Here is a 19527-nt window from a genome sequence, read left to right on the forward strand (position 1 = left end):
AGTTTGAACCCAGTAATTTTGCGAGCCGGACGGCCTTAATTTTTTGTGAATTTATTCGCAAAAGAGGGAATTTAGAGACTGCTCTTATAAATATCAGAAACATCGTATTATCTGTGAAGGATTTACAATCCACAACTTCACAACATCCCGCATGGGAAACGATCTCAACGGTGTTAGCGTCAAAAAGTGCGCTGGGGTTAAAGCCAGCGGTTCACACGGATCCTCACTCAGTACACACAGTGGGCGGGAATTCAGGACACTTTCAATCTGCATCAATACCGTGTTCAGTTCCTCATAGGTGAGAAGTTGATTGCCAATTACTCGGAACAGATGCAACTTTACAGATTTGATATTTGCCTCCCACAGACCTCCAAAATGCGGTGAACCAGGGGGAATGAATTTCCATTCAATTTTGTGTTCCGTGAGTTGACTAGTCAATGTGGTTTGAAACTCGGATGAGTTCAAAAGTTGAGATATCTTTCGCAACTGTTCCTTGGCACCTACAAAATAAGTACCACAATTGGAATACATCACATGACAGGGTCCACGACATGACAAAAAACGACAAAACGCAGCTAAAAACATGGGCGTTGATAGATCCGATATCAACTCAATATGTACTGCCTTTGTTGCCATACACACAAACAGACAAATGTAGGCTTTCAAAACACCAGGATTACGACGTCTTGTCATAGTAATACGCAAAGGACCAGCGTAATCCACACCACAATTTTCAAATGGTTTGCATTTTGACACTCTAAAAGCAGGCAGGTCACCCATTTTTGGAATAATTGCATTATTACTAGGTCGAACACGGAAACAACGATTACACTTAAAAACACAAATACGAATAATAGAGTGAGCAGACAGTATCCAGAATTTCTGTCTGATCAAGGACAACAATAACGAAGGTCCAGCATGACAGTTCTTCTTGTGATGATAATCAATCAACATCGATACGAAAGTGTCGGATTTTGGTAAGATCATCTGATGACAAGTCTCAAATTCAAGTCCAGCATGAGACAAACGACCGCCGACGCGAATCACACCTTTATCAATGAATGGAGACAGGCGACGTAGGCGCATAGAACAATCTTCTCCCTTCTCCAATTGCACAAATTCAGATGAAAAATGTATCTTCTGTACCACTTTACATAGATACCTCTCAGCAACATCGAAATCTGATTCTTCTGATTGGGGTAAGATTCGTAAGAATTTGAGAACAAGAATTACAATTCTCAAAAGACGACCATAATCCGAACAACGACCAATCAATGAATATATTGCATTGCTGTTACCATCAGGAGATTTTGTGACTGTCAACACTGACGGTTTTTTCGCCTCCGGTGGATCCACGATCTCTTCCATTTGAGTTTGGATGGGCCAATCGCATTTGTCCTCTGCTATCCATGATGGACCTGAGAGCCACAACGGAAAGTTCACAAGCTCAACTGGTGATAAACCTCTAGACAAACAATCAGCGGGATTTTCAATTCTGGCAACATGCATCCACTCCTGTATACAAGAATCCTGTATTTTTGCGATGCGATTACCAACAAAAGTTTGCCATTTCGCGGATGGAGCATTAATCCAACACAAGGTGACTGTAGAATCAGAGAGTGCGACAATACGAGACACATGACAATGTTCACTAATAATAGTGACTACTGAATTCATGAGTTCTGCCAACAAGAGTGCCGCACACAACTCCAAACGAGGTATTGAAACAACTTTAGATGGTGCTACCTTGGACTTTGAACACAATAATACAACTCTTGACTCCTCGCTCTCCTTCTGCGACTTCACATAGATAGCTGCACCATAACCAGACAATGATGCGTCACAAAAACCAATCAAACTGATGTGAGAATCCTGAAACAAACCAACATGATGTGGAACAGCAAATTTCAATAATAGAGGCAACTCTTTTTGACAATTCTCCCAAAGAGTGCATATAGACTTAGGCGGCTTCTCGTCCCAATCCACTCCCAATTTCCACAGTTTCTGGACAAGACATTTTAGAAATAATGTAAACGGTGACAAGAGACCAAGTGGATCATAGATACAAGCCATCACTGACAGAATAGAATGCTTAGTAGCGACGACCTCACCACTCTTGACTGAAAACTGAAACAGATCAGTACTAGGTTGCCAATTCAATCCCAAGATAGCCAAGGAGTTGTCTGCTTCGAAATCCTTGTACGAAAACGATTTCCATCCTCCTCTACAAGCTGGTGGACGGTGCGAAGCGCCAAATATGGAGAGCTTGAAACACCAAAAACAACACAATTGAGCTGATAAATTTCGATCGGATCCTCCGGCGAAAATCTCCACAATACACGCTGATAACGACGGCAGGAATCCTCCACTAATATCTGTCGATACATTTGTTTAATGTCAGCAGTTAGTGCGATTGGGAACAAACGAAAATTAACTAACAAAACAAAAATGTCAGTCTGCAATTTGGGACCAGCATGAAGAACCTGGTTCAATGACAAACCCGATGATGTTCTGGAACCAGCATCAAATACAATTCGGATGGGCGTGGTAGTGCTGCTTGCTTTCACGATGGCGTGATGCGGTATGTAGTAACCACCTCGGTCTGTCTGATCTGCTACAAACGACATGTGACCCTGACGTAGGTAATCAATCAATATTTCATGATATGAAATACGAGTATTGCTGTCAAGCTCTAGTCGTCTCTCCAAAGTCAGCAGTCTGCGTTCGGCGACAGCATACGAATCTCCCAAGCTGCTGGGCGGCTCCGCAAATGACAAGGCAACAACAAAACGACCAGAATTCACACGATGTACAGACTTCCGAAAATTTACCTCACACTCCAACTCTTCCGGTTTCAGTTGACAGCTTGGTGCAGGGCACGATTCCAACTCCCAAAAACGTTCCACAAAACTATCCAACGATGGACTACTAACGAATGGACTACAGATGGCTGTAAAACAATTCGACACATTCGTTGTTGAAGTGAGAATCGGCGCTCTCCCCATCAGAATGTGACCAAAGACACTATTAACAGTCATCAATTCGTGCGATTCACCTGTACTAGGACTCCCACGTAGCAAGTGAGGAACTAACTCCGCACCAATGATGCCATCTATTCTACTAGGAAGGTAGAATTTGTCGTCAGCCAGTGTGAGATTTTCAAGATGATGAAGTTTGGATCTGTCGATTTCACAAGAAGGCAACTTGTCGATGACTTTATCTACCACTGTGGCATCCATCGAAAACTTGACGGTAGGATCCAACTTCGACTGAATCGACACACAAGTACGACCTCGAACTTCACTAGTACCACCACCGAATCCACGAACAACGGTTTTCATGGGCTGGAATGGTAGTCTCAAACGCCGACACAATTTGGCTGTAACAAAATGACACTGACTCCCGGTGTCAATCAAGAAACGAACATCACAAAGCTGATCATTACAATCTCGAACATGTGCAGTGACGGTCGACAACACAACGGTCGAATTTTCTACATCGTTGGATGTAGAACAACAACTAATAGGTGATGTGCCACCTGCCTTGGAGTTCGACGAGGACGCAACACCTTCATTGGAACTTGATCTGGAAAAGTGCAATAAAGAATGATGAGATTCTCGACATTGAGCACACTGAGTTTTACTACGACAATCTCTACTCAAATGATCCACATCAAGACAACGAAAACAACAAAACTTTCCTTTAATCAAACAATAACGATCCCAAGGAGTCATTTTCAAGAAACTTGCACAATCTACTAACCGATGACCCGGTTTTGAGCACTTCAGACAATTGGGATTTTACTAGATGCATCGTTGATGAATCATTAGATTGAACCACAAACACCTTTGATTTATTATCCTTTTTGTGCCTCATATTAAACGATTCAGTCTGTTTCTCATCAGAAGGAAGAGTCTTAATTTGCTTTTCAATGAATTTGACATAATCGTATAAGTTGGCATAGCCTTGTCACGGACGGCCGATTCAAAATTTCTACGAGAACTTGGATCCAGCAATCTCAAGCCATGATAGAGGAATATCGAGTCTGACAAATCAGTGAGTTGCAATCTCTTCACTGCATTGATTGAACTACAAAACCAATCCAAAATCGCAATACAACCTGCCTTTGATTCTGATTTTATTGGACGAAATTCAAAAATTTGTTTGAAATAGGCATCGACTTGCGCCCGTGGATCGTTATAGCGGGTCAATAATGCCTGCCAAATTATTTGATAATTATTAGCCAATGGTGGCAAATGACGACAAATATTTGCTGCTTGTCCAGTAAGTCTACTTACAAGATATTGGACCTTCTGCTGATCGTTCAAACTCTTGTTGTCATGTACCAATGCCTTAAATAGTTCATAAAACACCGACCATTGAGTCTGGTTCCCATCAAATTTCGGAAGGTCGATTTTGGGCAGTACCGACTCGGACACGACCGGCTGTGCACTAGCTGCTGAGCTGCCGAAGATTGAGCAATAGCATCAGTCGCCTTTTCTGTTTGAGAGTGTTAGCCGCTACTTCAATATACTGAAACAGATCTAGGTGTGAGTCGTTGAATGCTACAACATAATCTTTATTCAACTCAAGTTCCAACTCATTAACCACTAATTCTGTCTTTTCATAATCCGAAATGGTCTGAGACACCCGAGGATACAACACTAAAAATTGCTCAGCAACTTTTGGATCAAAGACATTTTTAGACAGTCATAATTCTCTGCAATCTGGCATACAATTGTTCCAGTTTAGCGCGATGCACCCTGATTGTTTCTGTATTTTTCCTCCATCTTGAACTCATACACAAAACAATTCAGCCCCGACAATACAAACAACAGACAATAAAACAAGAATGAGTTCAAAACTAAATGGAAGGAAGAATCACGACTAGTAAGTTATCAAAGTTAAACTTTGATTATCAATTCACAAGATAAGTTACTGCTGAAGACGAAACTATATGATTAGATAATGTTCTTCCAACAACTCACAAACAAACGATAACTTGTTGAATTGAACAAACAAAATCATGCTGTGATTAACCTTCACTAACATGTATAACAAAAATGGACAATACAAAAATCCAACAAACAAACAAATTCCCGAAAAATAGCACAATGAGCCTAGTTTCAGGAAAATTACAATTTTAACTGAAATAAATTTAATTTCAGACAAATACAAATTGACAAGAAACCTTGCTCTTAGAACAAGACTACAACAAACTAAGTTGAGCATGGATCAGACCATTCTCAACATGCCAACATTGGACAAATACGAAACTGCTTAAATCCCAATGTGTGTGAATTAATCAATAAATTACAAATTTAAATTCATCACGGTTCGGAGGATCAAAAATGTTCTGTACAAAGCTCAGGCTAGAGCTACCAGTGGACTGTAATTTACTATTTAAATAATCAAATACAAACAAGGAGCAAAATTTAATCTTCAATTTGAGCCAGGTTAATTGTACAGTTAAACTCTGCATTAATAAACAATAAAAAAGAGCAAAAACTCACCAGATTTAATCCAATTTTGTCTACTTGCCCTTCGAAGCCTTTATTAGGTGTTTCGGTCAGATTCATGGGTGGGAAGAAATCTGGGAAAAGAAAGGTTTGCTTCCGGGCTGCCTTTTTGTGTTGATTCTGTGTTCCACTTGCAGGTCATATCCTGTGGTTTGAACAAAGCTCAAACTGGAGTCTTTATAAATTCAAATCCGATTCAAATTAATTCAATTTAACACTATTTACGCTGTTATACTCAATTCACACACACTATACTCGAACAATTATCTACAAGAAATTTCCGATTGAAATTACATTACAAAATACAAATTCGGTCTTGCTACAAGACAACGGGGTGACAAAAAACAAGCGAATGGACGAAACAAGAAATGAAAGCTAGGATGACTGGGGCTTTTTTCTCGACAAGCCAAACAGCTGGACGCACTGGTGCCAACAGGCCTGCTATTGGCAGAACTGTAGTCAGGGATTTGGCGCTACAATTCGAATGCTCTGGCCAAACCAATTGCTAATATTTCAATTGCATGATCTTTTAAAAATAAGTTTTTTGTGACACACTCTATAGAAGCTTCATTCTATCTTAATCATTCTCATTCTTCTATCATGAATTTAACAGTATTAAAGATTGTTTAAATATAATTATGTGAGCGTTGATAAAAAATAAGGGGGGAGGGGAGTTAGTTAACTATAAACTATCAATATTTCTCCCGTACCTGGCTCCATACGAGAAAACTCGCCCCTGATCTAATAATGATATGAAAATGATCCAGATGCTGATCCATATGGTGATCCAATTGCTGATCCAAATGCTGATCCAGAAGCTGATCCAAATGCTGATCCTGATTGTGATGATGATGATGATGATTCTGATGATGATGATGATGATGATTGAAATGATGATGATTGTGATAATGATAATGATGCTAAAGATTTAGGAACTGTTTTTGTAAGATTTTTCAAGACTTCTAACACTGTTTCGTCCAAACCGAGAGGTAAATTGAAGGGAGAGATCGATGTTTCTCCGACAGGAGGATTGTAGAATGGAGGTGGGCAAGCTCTTGGATATTGATACTCATATGCATGGCACGGATGATGATGAATCCATGGATATGTGCAACATTCTATACAGCAGCAATCTCTTACACAATATCCGTCTGATGTTAAGGCGGAAGTAATTATAATAATATTCACCTGTAAAAAATACACATAAATTACAAAAACAATAACATAATCTGATATTAAATTGTATTTCGGGACTAACAATGTTGGAGATTTGCATTTTTGAGGGTTCTCTTGGTTGCAGTTGGAATGACTGGACTCTGAGAATATAATTCTTCGAAATTTGCTACTGTCACTTGTTTTTTATCCTGGGAACTCCCTTCTTCATTTGATATTATCAGAGACAACTGATACAACTTACGCTATCTTTGCTTTATGACATTATAAACTAGCATATAATATGATAGAAGTAATGAAGTTTTGATATAATTAAGTGTAGATACTCATGTTTAGGGGTTCTCCTTCTTATTAACAGAGCTCGCTTCTAGTAAAATACAATTTTAATCAACTATATAAAATTTAACAATATTCAAATATGGAAGAGTCTCTAATGTTAATGATGCGAAGTTCTTATCCATCCAAGAAAACTATATTGTATATTAAAGAATCATAAATTAAGAAGTATATACTATATATTATAAAGAACCTTGTATATATTTGATAAATGTCAAAATTGAACTTCATCATGAAGGTCTGACAAAATAATTGTCAAGATGGAAATGATACAATGATAAAACAGGACTAACCAAATAGGTTTCAATCTTAGAACAAAATTGAATATAGAAGATTATTATTGAAAAATAAATACTGTTATTGGTTTTGAACTCAGAGTAATATGGAATTGTTCACTGGAATAAAAAGATCTAATGATTATTATATTATTATTATTTTTATGGACGATTATACAGGTTATAAATTGAATGGTAATTGAAAATTCATGTAGTACGTATGTGAAATTACATATAACAAGTCAACCTATTTTAATGGAAAGTTCACCATTCACTCCCCAAAAAATTCCTCAATTCTCAACCAAATAATAAATTATTACTCATGCTTTCATAGCTAAATACAAATCGCAGTAGGTCCAATGCAGGAAGGACTCATATTATATACAGTAGCTAAGAAGCAGATTAGGCGTGTTTGAATTGTTATCGAAATATAATTTTTGTTTAGAGCAACTTGTTGATGAAAAAGTTTTTTCTTGAATTTGGAAAAATAAAACTAAATATAGAGTACTCACGAGAATAATGCTCAAACCCATTTTTGCTTGAATTAAACTTGCTTGAGTTTTGGAGAATTCTTGCTTGGAAATAAACCCAATAATGGTCAAGCTCTTTCGTATGCAACTGAATTTATAATGTAACTGAATTACTTTCAATGTGACAAGTTTGCTAAACTCATGTGTAACAAATTTGATTCGTGTATCATTGAGTCTGTTCATATTGAAATTTGTTGAATAATGCACCGTTATTGGTGTTTCTTCTGCAGAAATGTCGTTTTCATATGAGTTTGCTACATATTTATCTGTGAAGCAATAACTTTCAATACAAAAATGAATAACTCGTGCATGACAAAGATCATGAAACTCGTTATGATGCGCTTCATCAATAAAGATTTAATGAAAAAGGTGAAGAAAGAAAAGCGAGAAGTGGTTAGGGAAAGCAAGAAGGCGAGTGAAGAGGACAACATAAGAACAGAAGAGGAATTGAGGTAAATCCAAATATTATAATATGAAGCAGTGGTCACCAATTAAGTTTCATGAAGGTCCGTTTCAAAGTCTTGGTGAGCTTCTGCGGACCATTCAGGGAAAAGCACAGTAGTGGGGGGGGGTACTCTTCAGAATTTTTTTGAAAATTGATAGTTCAACTACATTAATTTTAATAGTACAAATATTTAGGATAGTTATTACTCTGCATGTATTTCGATATCAATGTTCTTCAAATATATTGAAGTTTGATATTATGCCATGATTAAAATTATTAAAATTGAAATAAAGGCAATAAAAATTAATTTATTGTTCATCTTTATTCTATTGACATGAAGAATGTTCACTTATGGAATTTTCAAAACCATTCTCGAATTTAGTCCTTGACTATAGCTATTGAAATACCAAGATAATTTAAATTAAACGTTTTACTAGGCATGAAATAATTGGGTAAAATAATGCAACAATATTAAATCAATAGCCAGCTTCTTATTAAGAATAAGATACAGATAAGTAACTCTAATAAGAAATGTAAAAAATTGACGTGTAAAATTAAATAAGAAACCACACATAATCGTTTAGCCGTTAAGGCTAGATGTCGCTTACATTGGAAGAACTATCTCCCTTCTAATTTGTTACGCGGCTGATGTTCATTTATTATTCTATTTGTTTTTTTTTTAATTTAATCTTATTGAGACTTTAAAGGGTTTCTTTTGGATTTTTTGTTTTAGGATTTATTTTAATTTTTTTCGTTGAGATCGGTATGACATCGCGGTCCACACAAAACTAGCTGGCGGTCCGCGATTTGGTGACCACTGATATAAAGTATAATAATTATGTAAGCTGAGCAAAGTGAGAAACCGAGAGTAGATCGTCAAGAGTAGTAGGTGGAGAGAATTTGTTTTATTTATTTATTTGAATATTAGATTAGTTCGATAGTATCCCTCTAGCTGCAAGCTAGATGAGGGACAATAAAAATAATCCATTACATACAATAGAAAAATCAATAGCAATACTTCTGTTTACTTAATCGACCTGATCTACATTGATTTCTACTGATTTTCACATTGATCTACCAATTTCTACATTATTTTGTAACTGATTGTTCTGTTTTGTCCATTGCATCATAACTTAACTTAAAAAATATAAAATAGAAAAAGACTTTGCTCGGTAAGCGACAATGAACAAGATATCAATTTTGGGATATTACCTAATGTTATTCACTCTGACACAAATATTTATTAAATCATAATACATTTTTATTCTGAAATATAAATAATTTTAGACTCAACAATACATACTATTCCTTCCTGAAACTAATCAAAATGATTTATTCTTATGAAGTGCACTTTAAGTTTTGTTTGAATCTCATTTTTACTCTGTAACATTGTCAACTCTAATGGCAATAAATTCAAAAGAAGAAGATTTAAGAAGAGCAGAAGAGAAGATGAGAAAAAACGAGACAAAAAAGAGATGGAAGGAAAAGAGGTGAAGAAAGAAGAAGATGCATTATATTTATAGAAACTTTGTTCAGGTAGATTACATTATATCTGATTCTAGTTTTCAACAATCGACAATATAGCTGCAGTGATTTTGCACAAAATGAAATATTCAACAATTTGAAGATGAGTTGGATTTTGTGTTGTGTTGACAGAAGCGAAGAAGGAGGCAGATATGCGTAATATGAGTGATAATGATAAGGAAAGTGGTACTTAGTAGTTAGAAACTGCAATATGATTAACGGGAAAAAGAAAATCATCATTTCAGCTTGGCTTAGATTATTTTCTATGCATCGTTATTGAATAAAAAGTACTTTCATAAAAATGTGTTTTATTGTTTATAACCTTGAATAATAGCCTACATTCATTTAAAGATAGAAATTGAAGATGAAAATTATTTTGTAAAAAAAACAAAATGACGAATACCTTGTAAACGAAGCGTTTTAGAAAATAAATTATTCCACATTTTCTCTTTGTTTTGACCCATAGAACCTATTCCTGAAGTTTGGAACTTTAATTTTGGGACACTCTGTATATGGACTATGATATCCCTATCTCAGGGATCATGTCAGTTATCGTCTTATGAATTGTGTATGGAATCATATAGAAATTAATTTGTTCCCTCTAAGAATAAAGAATCCTATGTGAATGAATTCTAAGTTCCATTGAAAAAGTCAAAAACGCCATCGAGAGGCGCGATTGGTGTTTTTCCATGCGGACGTTCGGAGAATGGAGTAATAGGTAACTCCTTGGATATTGATACTTGTATGCATTATAATCATGAAACCAAGGAAATTTACAGCGATTTATACAGCAGCAAGCTCCTCCACAGTGTCCCTGTGTTGATAAGACGAGAATCGACACATTTACCTGTTGAAGAAAAAACACATCAATTATTGCAAAAACTGAATATCAAAGAAATATATTTGTCTTTTGTCCGGCGACATGAATAAAAAGTTCAATGAAGAGGGAAATTCTGCTTTTGATTTTATTTAAAATATTATTTCTTTTTGTCCAATCTCCATACTCCGGCCCGACATTGTATTATTTAAAAAATAGATAATTTTGTCGTTTGTAATGTATAGTAATAAATCAAGCAACACATTACATAAGTAAATATATGCGAAAAATGAAAGAATGGTACTTTCAAACCACCCTCACCCCTTTAGCACAGGGGGTAGGGGTGAGGACTTTTGATATGTTGATCCTCTAACTATCCTTAAAAGCAGTGGAGTTGAAAATTGTTTTCCAAACTTTTCCCTCTATAATCTTTCGTTGACTGGACTAAAGGTGTTTGGTTATCCATTTTTTTAATGTGTTGGGAATTAAAGAGTGGTTTTTTCTATTAATAAATTTGAATGTACTATTCAATTCAATTATTAGTCAACTCTTTAAACCTAAGTTCCATTTGAAGAAGGTTCCTGCAACAAAGCTCACCCCGCTTAGCATAGTTGTAATACCCTACCGCAGGAATCCAGTCTGTTGGTGCACTGAAGAAGCCACCCGACCATAAATTATTACCTCATCCATTGTTCACGTAAATAAATACCCGCTTTTAAAAATTACGTTGTAACCGCACTCGCTTGCTCGTTCACGAGCTGCACCCATTGTAAACTAAATACAGGTAACAGGTCTCCCATTCCTGAAACACTTGTTTTATTGGTGTTTGTTGGTTTTGTTGTTTCACACCTGTGTAAATACTGTGCAACTTACCAGTGCTGATTTTACACCGCTTGCCTCAAAGCAGTTTACAGTTTACACACCCACATTACTAATGCTAATGGTGTTGCGAATCGAGTAAACTACGAGACAATTGCCCATGCTACACCAATATCGTTGACCGTATTTCTGCAGTTCGAACGCTCTGGTTTTACTACTTAGAGAAATTGATTTTATTGCATTGAAAGTTCTTTGTCATTTTGTGGTCCATATTTATTCACCTGTTTATTACCTACAAAAATGAGAACCACCTATATTTCAGTATTGGTTTATTGAATATTTATAATTACTATTTAACGAAAATCCTAAATAAATGCTGCTCGATTTTCGTTAAATAATAATTATATATTAATTAGCATTTGAATAAATGCATTCTCTATTTAATTCAATCTGAATATTCATAAAATTGTTTTTGAATACTACAAACACCACTCATTTTGAATCCACATTTTCAAATGTCTCAATCATAAAAATTGATCAATAACTTGTTACACTGTATTCATAACATAGCTGTCCTCTCACGAACATTGTGTTTGATGTAAGGTTGCTTTACTAAGCTGGTGACTGTGAGAATGTTAAACATTTTAATAATTTACCAAATAAAATTTCGATAATCTGTTCAATAATTATTATTGATTCTAATTATTAGAAGTATCCTCCCAAATACAACAATATCAATTAAATATCCACATTCACTATAGAGTGTACAGACTCTCACGCCACGAACACGTGCATTTCACTTTTCATCAGCTTATGCTTATTTTATATAATGTATCCGTCTGTACAGAAACAGAATGAAAGTAGCATAGCATCAACTGATGGAAATTGAAATGCGCGTGTTCCTGACGTAAAATTCTGTACACACTATATACTGGTATAGTGGATGTGCAAAGTTAGTAGACAAAGTTATGTCTACTAACGTTGGTGGATGTGGATATGTAATTGGTTTTGGTGTAGGCCTATGTAGGCACCTCTATGTACTCCTTCAATTTTCAGTGGAATCAAATTTATTTGTGGAGAGACAAATCTTATTATTGACCTATGAATCCGACCATTTTTATCATTAATGAGACTCATTAGCTTTCTTGTGTTCCTCACGGGAATTTTTTTACCTTGTTCAGTGGGTAATATTTCTTGAGAAAAGAAATTGAATAAATTTGATAAATTGACCCGGATTGAAGAAGTTAGTAGCTAGTTACGCCGACCACAAAACCACAACGATCCTAAATTCAGTCCACGGAATTCTTGTTGTGAAATGCTCAGGTTCTCATTACTATTTCCAAACGTTATTAACCGTGATTAACGACAACAAACATACAGTTAATGCAGCCTCTTCAATCTCCTGAATCCGTTTCGAGTATTCTAGCTGTGCTCCAAAGCAGTAAATAAAAGTAATAAATGTTAATAAAATATATGTTACTCGTTAAATTTATGCAGATAAAATGTAACATGCAAACGCTATGTTGACACAAATCCACGCAAAGTAAGTAAATTATGTGACTATATGGTGTCTGGTCTAACTGACTATTATTTGCCCTTTTTTATTGACCGGGTTTAGTATTGAGAACAGCTAGGTCTTCCAACATGAGATGTTCATAGCCTCTGTTTAGTTATGTTACTTACATTCTTGTGTTAATGTTGGTTGCTATAGTGTTCCTCAAAGAGATTTACATTGCAAATACTACTTGTGTGCTGGATTAGGCTTGTGAACCCGAATCAAGATCCAATTTTATCGTGGTCTTGAATATTTCTCTTAAACTTATGCCCACATGTGCCTCGGAACCGTATAATCTCTATTTGAATCTATAATGCAATTATTGTGGGGAAGCTTTTGGGTGCAGTTAAAACAAGATAGCTAAAACCAGTTGGTGGGACAATATTGTAAATTTTCTGGTGATTTTTCAACTTCGGAAGTGACAGCACCTTATTAGTGTGATGTGGTTTGTTGTTATGTTGAATAAGGAAACATTCGTTTGGAAAAACATTATAATTCAATCGATCTTTTATTCGTTATAGAAAGATAACTCACTGTCTTTATTGAAATTGTACCTAATTGATGAAATATCATGATCATTGAATTTTCGTGAGAAAGAGTAAATTTTTTCCAAGTTGTTTCGACTCTAGAGCAAATCATAAATTTCAAAATTCAACTTTGGGAGAAATTTGTTCACTCAGTCTCCTAGCCTAGGGTCGATAAATCAAGAAAAAAATTATTTTCATAGAGAGATATTTTATTATCATAAGAGAGATATATTATTATCATAAGAGGTAGAGATATATTATCACTTCTCATGAATGACTCCTTCCCCACTACATTAATGCAGCTTTAATAATTCTAAGGATCAAAAAATCTCTACATAAATTTCGATTTTGGGCTTGATTTTGGAGATTTTTTTATTGATCCTATTACTCGCAGGCTCCTATAGAAAAGTGATTGCCTCAGTGTTTGAATAAGTGACAGTTAAGATTACATAATTGTCGATAAGATGACGTTAAGTGACGTGTTCTCCGCGCTTCTTTTGGAAGGGTGACTGCTTGCTCCACTAAGTGCCACTTATATGAACTTCAAATTCAGACCTCGTCAGCACAGATCATACAAAAAGTATTCATGCATCATGCATTCATATATCATACATTCATATTCCATGCATTCATGTCTCATGGCCACCTTTCAATTCTCCATGTACGACCTTAGAGCTCATGGTAGGTTCATATAGCTTTTAAGGTCTAAAGAAAACCGTGGAAGAAAACATGTCGATTGAAAACAATTGAGTCTATAGATGAAAGTGGATTCAAGTGTACTATGAGATGAAAGATTCGATTAAAGATTGATGTGGGCGAAAAATATAGAAGAATCACTCCAGACAACCTGTCAACTCTTAACTGTTGGTCAACTGTTAACGACTGGTCAAGAGATCGCGTAATGCTAGATTTACCGTTGCACTCGCTAAAAGCAGATAGAGAATTTACGATCAATCGCGACCATCTATGGAATAAAAGTGAAGCCCCGTCCCGCCCGGCAAGGCAGACAAGGGAATCCGAACGAGTCGACATGCACAAGTTAACATAACATCTGATGCATGTCCTTTTTAACCACCTGTTACAGTTAACTGACAGACAACAATATTTTGTCATGTTTTGAAATGTTTTGAACATCTGTGTGATTGAATTTATATCCACCCTCAAATCAACGTATTTCCAATCCGATTTGTGTTAGTTTATTAATTTGATTTGAAAATGTTCACCTAGAAAACTCTTTGAACTAACAATTCAAATGTCGCTTTTCTATTCGATGCTATAAGCCCAGAAAGTATGAACTGCGTCCAGTAGTTGGATCACATTCCTTTAGACCCTGTTGATTGCCGTTTCCAACACAAAAAGCTAATAACACATGATGGTGAATTCATTATGATTATCATGGTAAAAAATGAACCAACCCAGTGGCCTGGAAACCTTCCAATAACAATCTTCCGACCTGTTTAACGACAATTGATATGAATTTTATTACAATAATTTTCAGCAAATTATTAATAAGTCAGTTTTTGTGTGACTACTGCAAGTGATAACTGATGAACAGGTGAATGCAACTAGGACTTTGATCGCTTGAAGAAGTAAGAGAATAAAGAGGTAAGGAAAAGAAACGGTAAGGAAGTCATGAATTGCAAGAAGGAGGATCCTCTTGAACTCTTGCAATAAAGGGAGGGAAGAGGCTCTTGTAGTAGTGGGCAAGTAGAAAGTTCAATGGAATAGTAGTAGTGAAAAGTTGTAGATGATAATAAAAATCATTCTTGATGTTGTAGAAAAGAAAAATTAGAAGTTGGAGGAACAGGAAAAGGGAATTGACGAAATTATTGAAGGAGGGTAAACGAAGAGAAGAAGGAGAATTGCTTGATTGGTAGATTTTTATCTCTGTGCTAGGTGAGATAGAGACCTCTCTCTATGTGGAGGAAGAGAAAGAGGAGGAGGAGAAAAAGGAAAGGAGGAGGAGAAGGAGGAGGAGAAGGAAGTGGAAGTGAGGGTGGTCGAGAAAAAAGAGGAAAGGTGGAGAAGTACTGTTGCAAGAGATAGATGATAGAGAAAAAGCTAGAAAGTTGGAAGAGAAGATGCTAGATGGAGGTGAAGACTTTGTGGGGGGAAAGGAACGGAAAAAGGAGGAACAAAAAGAAGAAATAGATAGAAACAAAAGAGGAGAAGTCGAAGAAGGAAAGTGTGCATAGAAAAAAAGAAGAGAGAGTAGAGAGGAAGAACTAGTAATAGTAGTAAACCTAGTAGAAGAAGAATCTATCAGCAGTTGAATTTAAATTCAAGGAAGCACAGTGTTTTGTGTCTTGGATGTCGGCTGTTCAAAACGTCGACTGCTTTGACTCCAGTAGCGGCGACTATTGCCTTACAAAGAGAACAGTCAGCAGTCGTTTTGCAATTTACTCGTTACAAAAATGTGCATGTGCATCCTGGTGCATCCTCACCGATGCACCGATGCATCTTGCATCTTCCACACACAATCGGCGACGGTTCAGCCCGTTTCTATTTGTTCCTCTTCCACACTCTTTGAACTATATGTCTCTGTATCATGTCTCTCGATAGTTTCTCTCTTGGTTAATCCTATTTCCTTTAACTTATATTAATATTATACTAGCAGGTTACCCGTGCTCTGCAAGGGTGTAATTAAAAACTTGACATTCTAAAATATTGAAGAATTCAAAATTGGCCTATAACCACTTTCGGTAAATTGAGAATCTATATGCGAAATTTCAAGTTAATCAGTCTAGTAGTTCAGTCCTATCCCGCACGTATATAAGTCAATTCTTTTTTTATTACATCAACAATTTATATTATATATTATATTCTTTGGTTGTATATATCTTACTACCGCATCACCTCTTCCACGAATGGGTATTGGAATGTTAAAAATTCTTCCTTTCATCAAATTGTCTTTGGTTTCACAATAGAGAAACGATTCACATCATTATTGTCTCTGGTTTAATAATATTATACAGAACTCGATATAGCCATGAAATTTTCTCTTTACCTTCATTAACCAGGTAATAATAGTAGGAGTTAATAGTCATTAACTAGGTCAATGTAGTCTTCGTGAATCAATCTATATACTGCATCTTAAAACTTATATTCTATAATCGTATATGATCTTATTCGAGCCTATCCGAGTTTTCTCTTCCAGGAATAGGGATTGAAAAGTTGGAAATTCTCCTTTTCATCATAATTCAATTTTCCCGTTCATCAACAAGCTCTAGAACCACCTGGATTTGGGGATTTCATTACCATTTCCTATTAGGCAGCTGTTGTTTATGTAGTTCTGTTGTATTATAGTGAATCGTATATCAGCTCTAGAAAAATCGATGTATTTGTTTGAACACTGTGTATCAGATCTATCAAGTGGACAAATAACAATTAATCGTTGTTTGAAAGTCGATTCATGATTTGAATATCAATGGGTAAAATCAAAATTCAAGTATAAATATAGCCACACACTCAGTATTCTGTGCAGCTAGATCACATAACGAATTAAAGTGCAGCGATCATTGAATATAATCATGACTGCCAACCTATAATTATTAAATAAATACCCACACCAAAAAAATGGCTGAGTCACCATAAGAACAGGTTTAACACAACATGTGATGGAAGATAGGGTCAGAGTGAGGAGGCTATTGACTTTTTAATGAATTTATTAAATAGTAAGTTGTGTTGGAAGCTTGTCGATAATATAAACTAATAGGAGTAGGAGTGAAAGGGTAATAATGTAAACTAATAGGAGTGGGAGAGGAAGAGGAATAATATATACTAATAGTAGTGGGAGTAAAAGAGAAGCTGAAAGTGCAATCAGTGTAACTTGTTCACTGGCAGATTATTCTAATTTTCTTCCAATTCAGTTAACAGTGGTTTGGAAAATGAGTGTGAAAAGAAGTGAGAAGAAAAATGGATGTGAGGAGAAGTTGGATAAGGAGGAGAGATGCTGGAAGAAATGGTGAAGGAAGAGATGGGGTGTAAGATGAAAAGTACTAAGAGAAGGAGGATTAGAGGAAGAAGAAAGAGGATTGTGTCGTGATGATAATGGTGGTGGTAGAGGAAGAGAAAGAAGAGGTGAGAGTACAGGAGGTGACAGAGAAGATAGAGAAGGAGTAGGTGAAGTAGAAGGAGGAGTAGAAGGAGATGAAGGAGGAGTGGGGGGAGGAGTAGGAGGAGGAGGAGGAGGAGGAGAGGATGAGAAGGAGGAGGGGTAATTCAAAGTGCATTAATTATGTTAGCACCAAACGAGCAGGTACTGTAATTTGTATGTAAATAGCTGAGGCCGCTGGATTCAAAGTTTAAATACTTGGTGCAATCGCTTTGTTTATACTGTCTGGGGTCTCTTTAGTTGTCGTGGATGTATTTGAAGCATCGTGGGTTAAGTGTGTGAGTCGAAGGTTGTATGAAATTTATTTGAAATTGACGGATATCTTATTCAATAAAGGTATCATTTGCTAATTGTGGAGGGAATGTTAATTTATTGGGAACTTGAGAACAGTGGTTATGAATGCATTAGAAATAGTGCTTCGAGAATAACTAGTTCTAGAAGTTGAATGATGGCATTACATTGTTGGTTAACAGAACACAGTATTCAAAATTGAACAATTAGTGAAGCAGGACATCAAATGTCAGTTAGGATATCAGGTTGTAAGTTCTTTGCAACCTCATTTGAAGTATCAAACAGGGTGGAAGAATATTGTCCACCACTAAGATATGATGAGAAATTCTATTGTTGAGAACACAACAATGCTTGAAAAAAGATGTTGGAATTATCATCATCATCATTCAAGGATTAGGCTCTGTTGGCCTGTTCCGGCATCCATTTCTTCATCGGTCGTCCGACGCCTCTTCTCCCATCGGGTTTGTAGTGCCAAGCTTGAATTGGAAGTCTATTTGCTGGCATACGAAGTAGATGGCTGGACCAATCTTCCCTACCTTTCTTCAATAGATGTTGGAATAAGGGGGGGATTTGTGATTGGAATAATTGACTTCCCAATATTTTTTTGAAACAAGCAGTATACTTCTGAAGAGGAATTCAGAGACTTACTCCAATAAGCACTATGGAGGTTGAAAGAGTTTATACCATAGACGATAGACCATAGATAGATAATTTAATACTCTTTACTTATAATGAATGGTCATCATTATCTTTGGAATATTTACGTAGACATACACCACTTCATATTTCACAGATTTTTTGTCACTCAGTCACGGAAGATGTCGATGATACAATAAAAGATATCAATCTAGATCCACTACGCTAACATTTTGTGACTTGGTGATAATTTGGTGATAATTAACTTCTTCTAGATTGTATGAATCACAAATTATCATCGACTTTGATAATTTGGAATTACCATGAAGTTAATTTTCTCTTCAAAAGATGTGCCTTTGAACAAAATCACACTTGAAATAATTGAGAAGCGGAATCCATTAACTGCTGAGTTCTTGAGTGATGCACATGAAATTCTGAATCTTGGAGCTACCAGATATAATTCTAGATCTTGAATCTATTCAATAGTTTACATCCTAGATCCCAATTTCCAAATCCCAGTTCTGAATAATGAGCTAACAATTAATCTAGATTCAAATATGGTTTGAAACCTCAGCAGCAGCTCCGTTTGAAGATAACTTCAGAGCTTTAGTATGCTTGAACTACAACAGTAAAAACATAACCTATTTTTTGGACATGTCACTCATTGTCAAAATTTGGGAATATCAGTTTTGGGCTAAGCATGTTGTTGTTCTTTCCCAATCATATTCATAAGAATTATCAATTATAAGTTCATCTCTTAATAATTAATTCAAGTATTTCGAATCTCTCACACTTCTGTAAATTACTACTGGGGAAAAATACAGAATCGACGAGCAGACGTGAGGCAGACAAATGACCGTTAGACCAACAGGAACGGGGCGAGCTGCAGTGCGAGCGGCTGTTGGACCTCAATTTATGCAAATGGTTTTCGGATGTTCAAATAACGATTAAATTGAGAATAAATTT

At 36.0% G+C, this 19527-nt stretch overlaps 2 protein-coding genes across 2 annotated transcripts in view; one reads left to right on the top strand and one right to left on the bottom strand.

Moving 5' to 3' along the window:
• Positions 1-19527, top strand: part of LOC111058343 — a 260023-nt gene that overhangs the window by 98182 nt on the left and 142314 nt on the right. The window lies entirely within an intron of this gene.
• Positions 5572-7946, bottom strand: LOC111052956 (uncharacterized protein DDB_G0271670-like). The gene is made up of 2 exons (XM_039438142.1): positions 7816-7946; positions 5572-6707 (listed from the first exon to the last, which is right to left on the bottom strand). The coding sequence occupies exons 1-2, from the start codon at positions 7834-7836 to the stop codon at positions 6261-6263; spliced, it is 468 nt and encodes a 155-aa protein (XP_039294076.1). The 5' UTR covers positions 7837-7946; the 3' UTR covers positions 5572-6260.

The sequence above is a fragment of the Nilaparvata lugens genome, chromosome 11 (genome assembly GCF_014356525.2).
Source record: "Nilaparvata lugens isolate BPH chromosome 11, ASM1435652v1, whole genome shotgun sequence".
NCBI classification, from domain to species: Eukaryota; Metazoa; Arthropoda; class Insecta; order Hemiptera; family Delphacidae; genus Nilaparvata; species Nilaparvata lugens.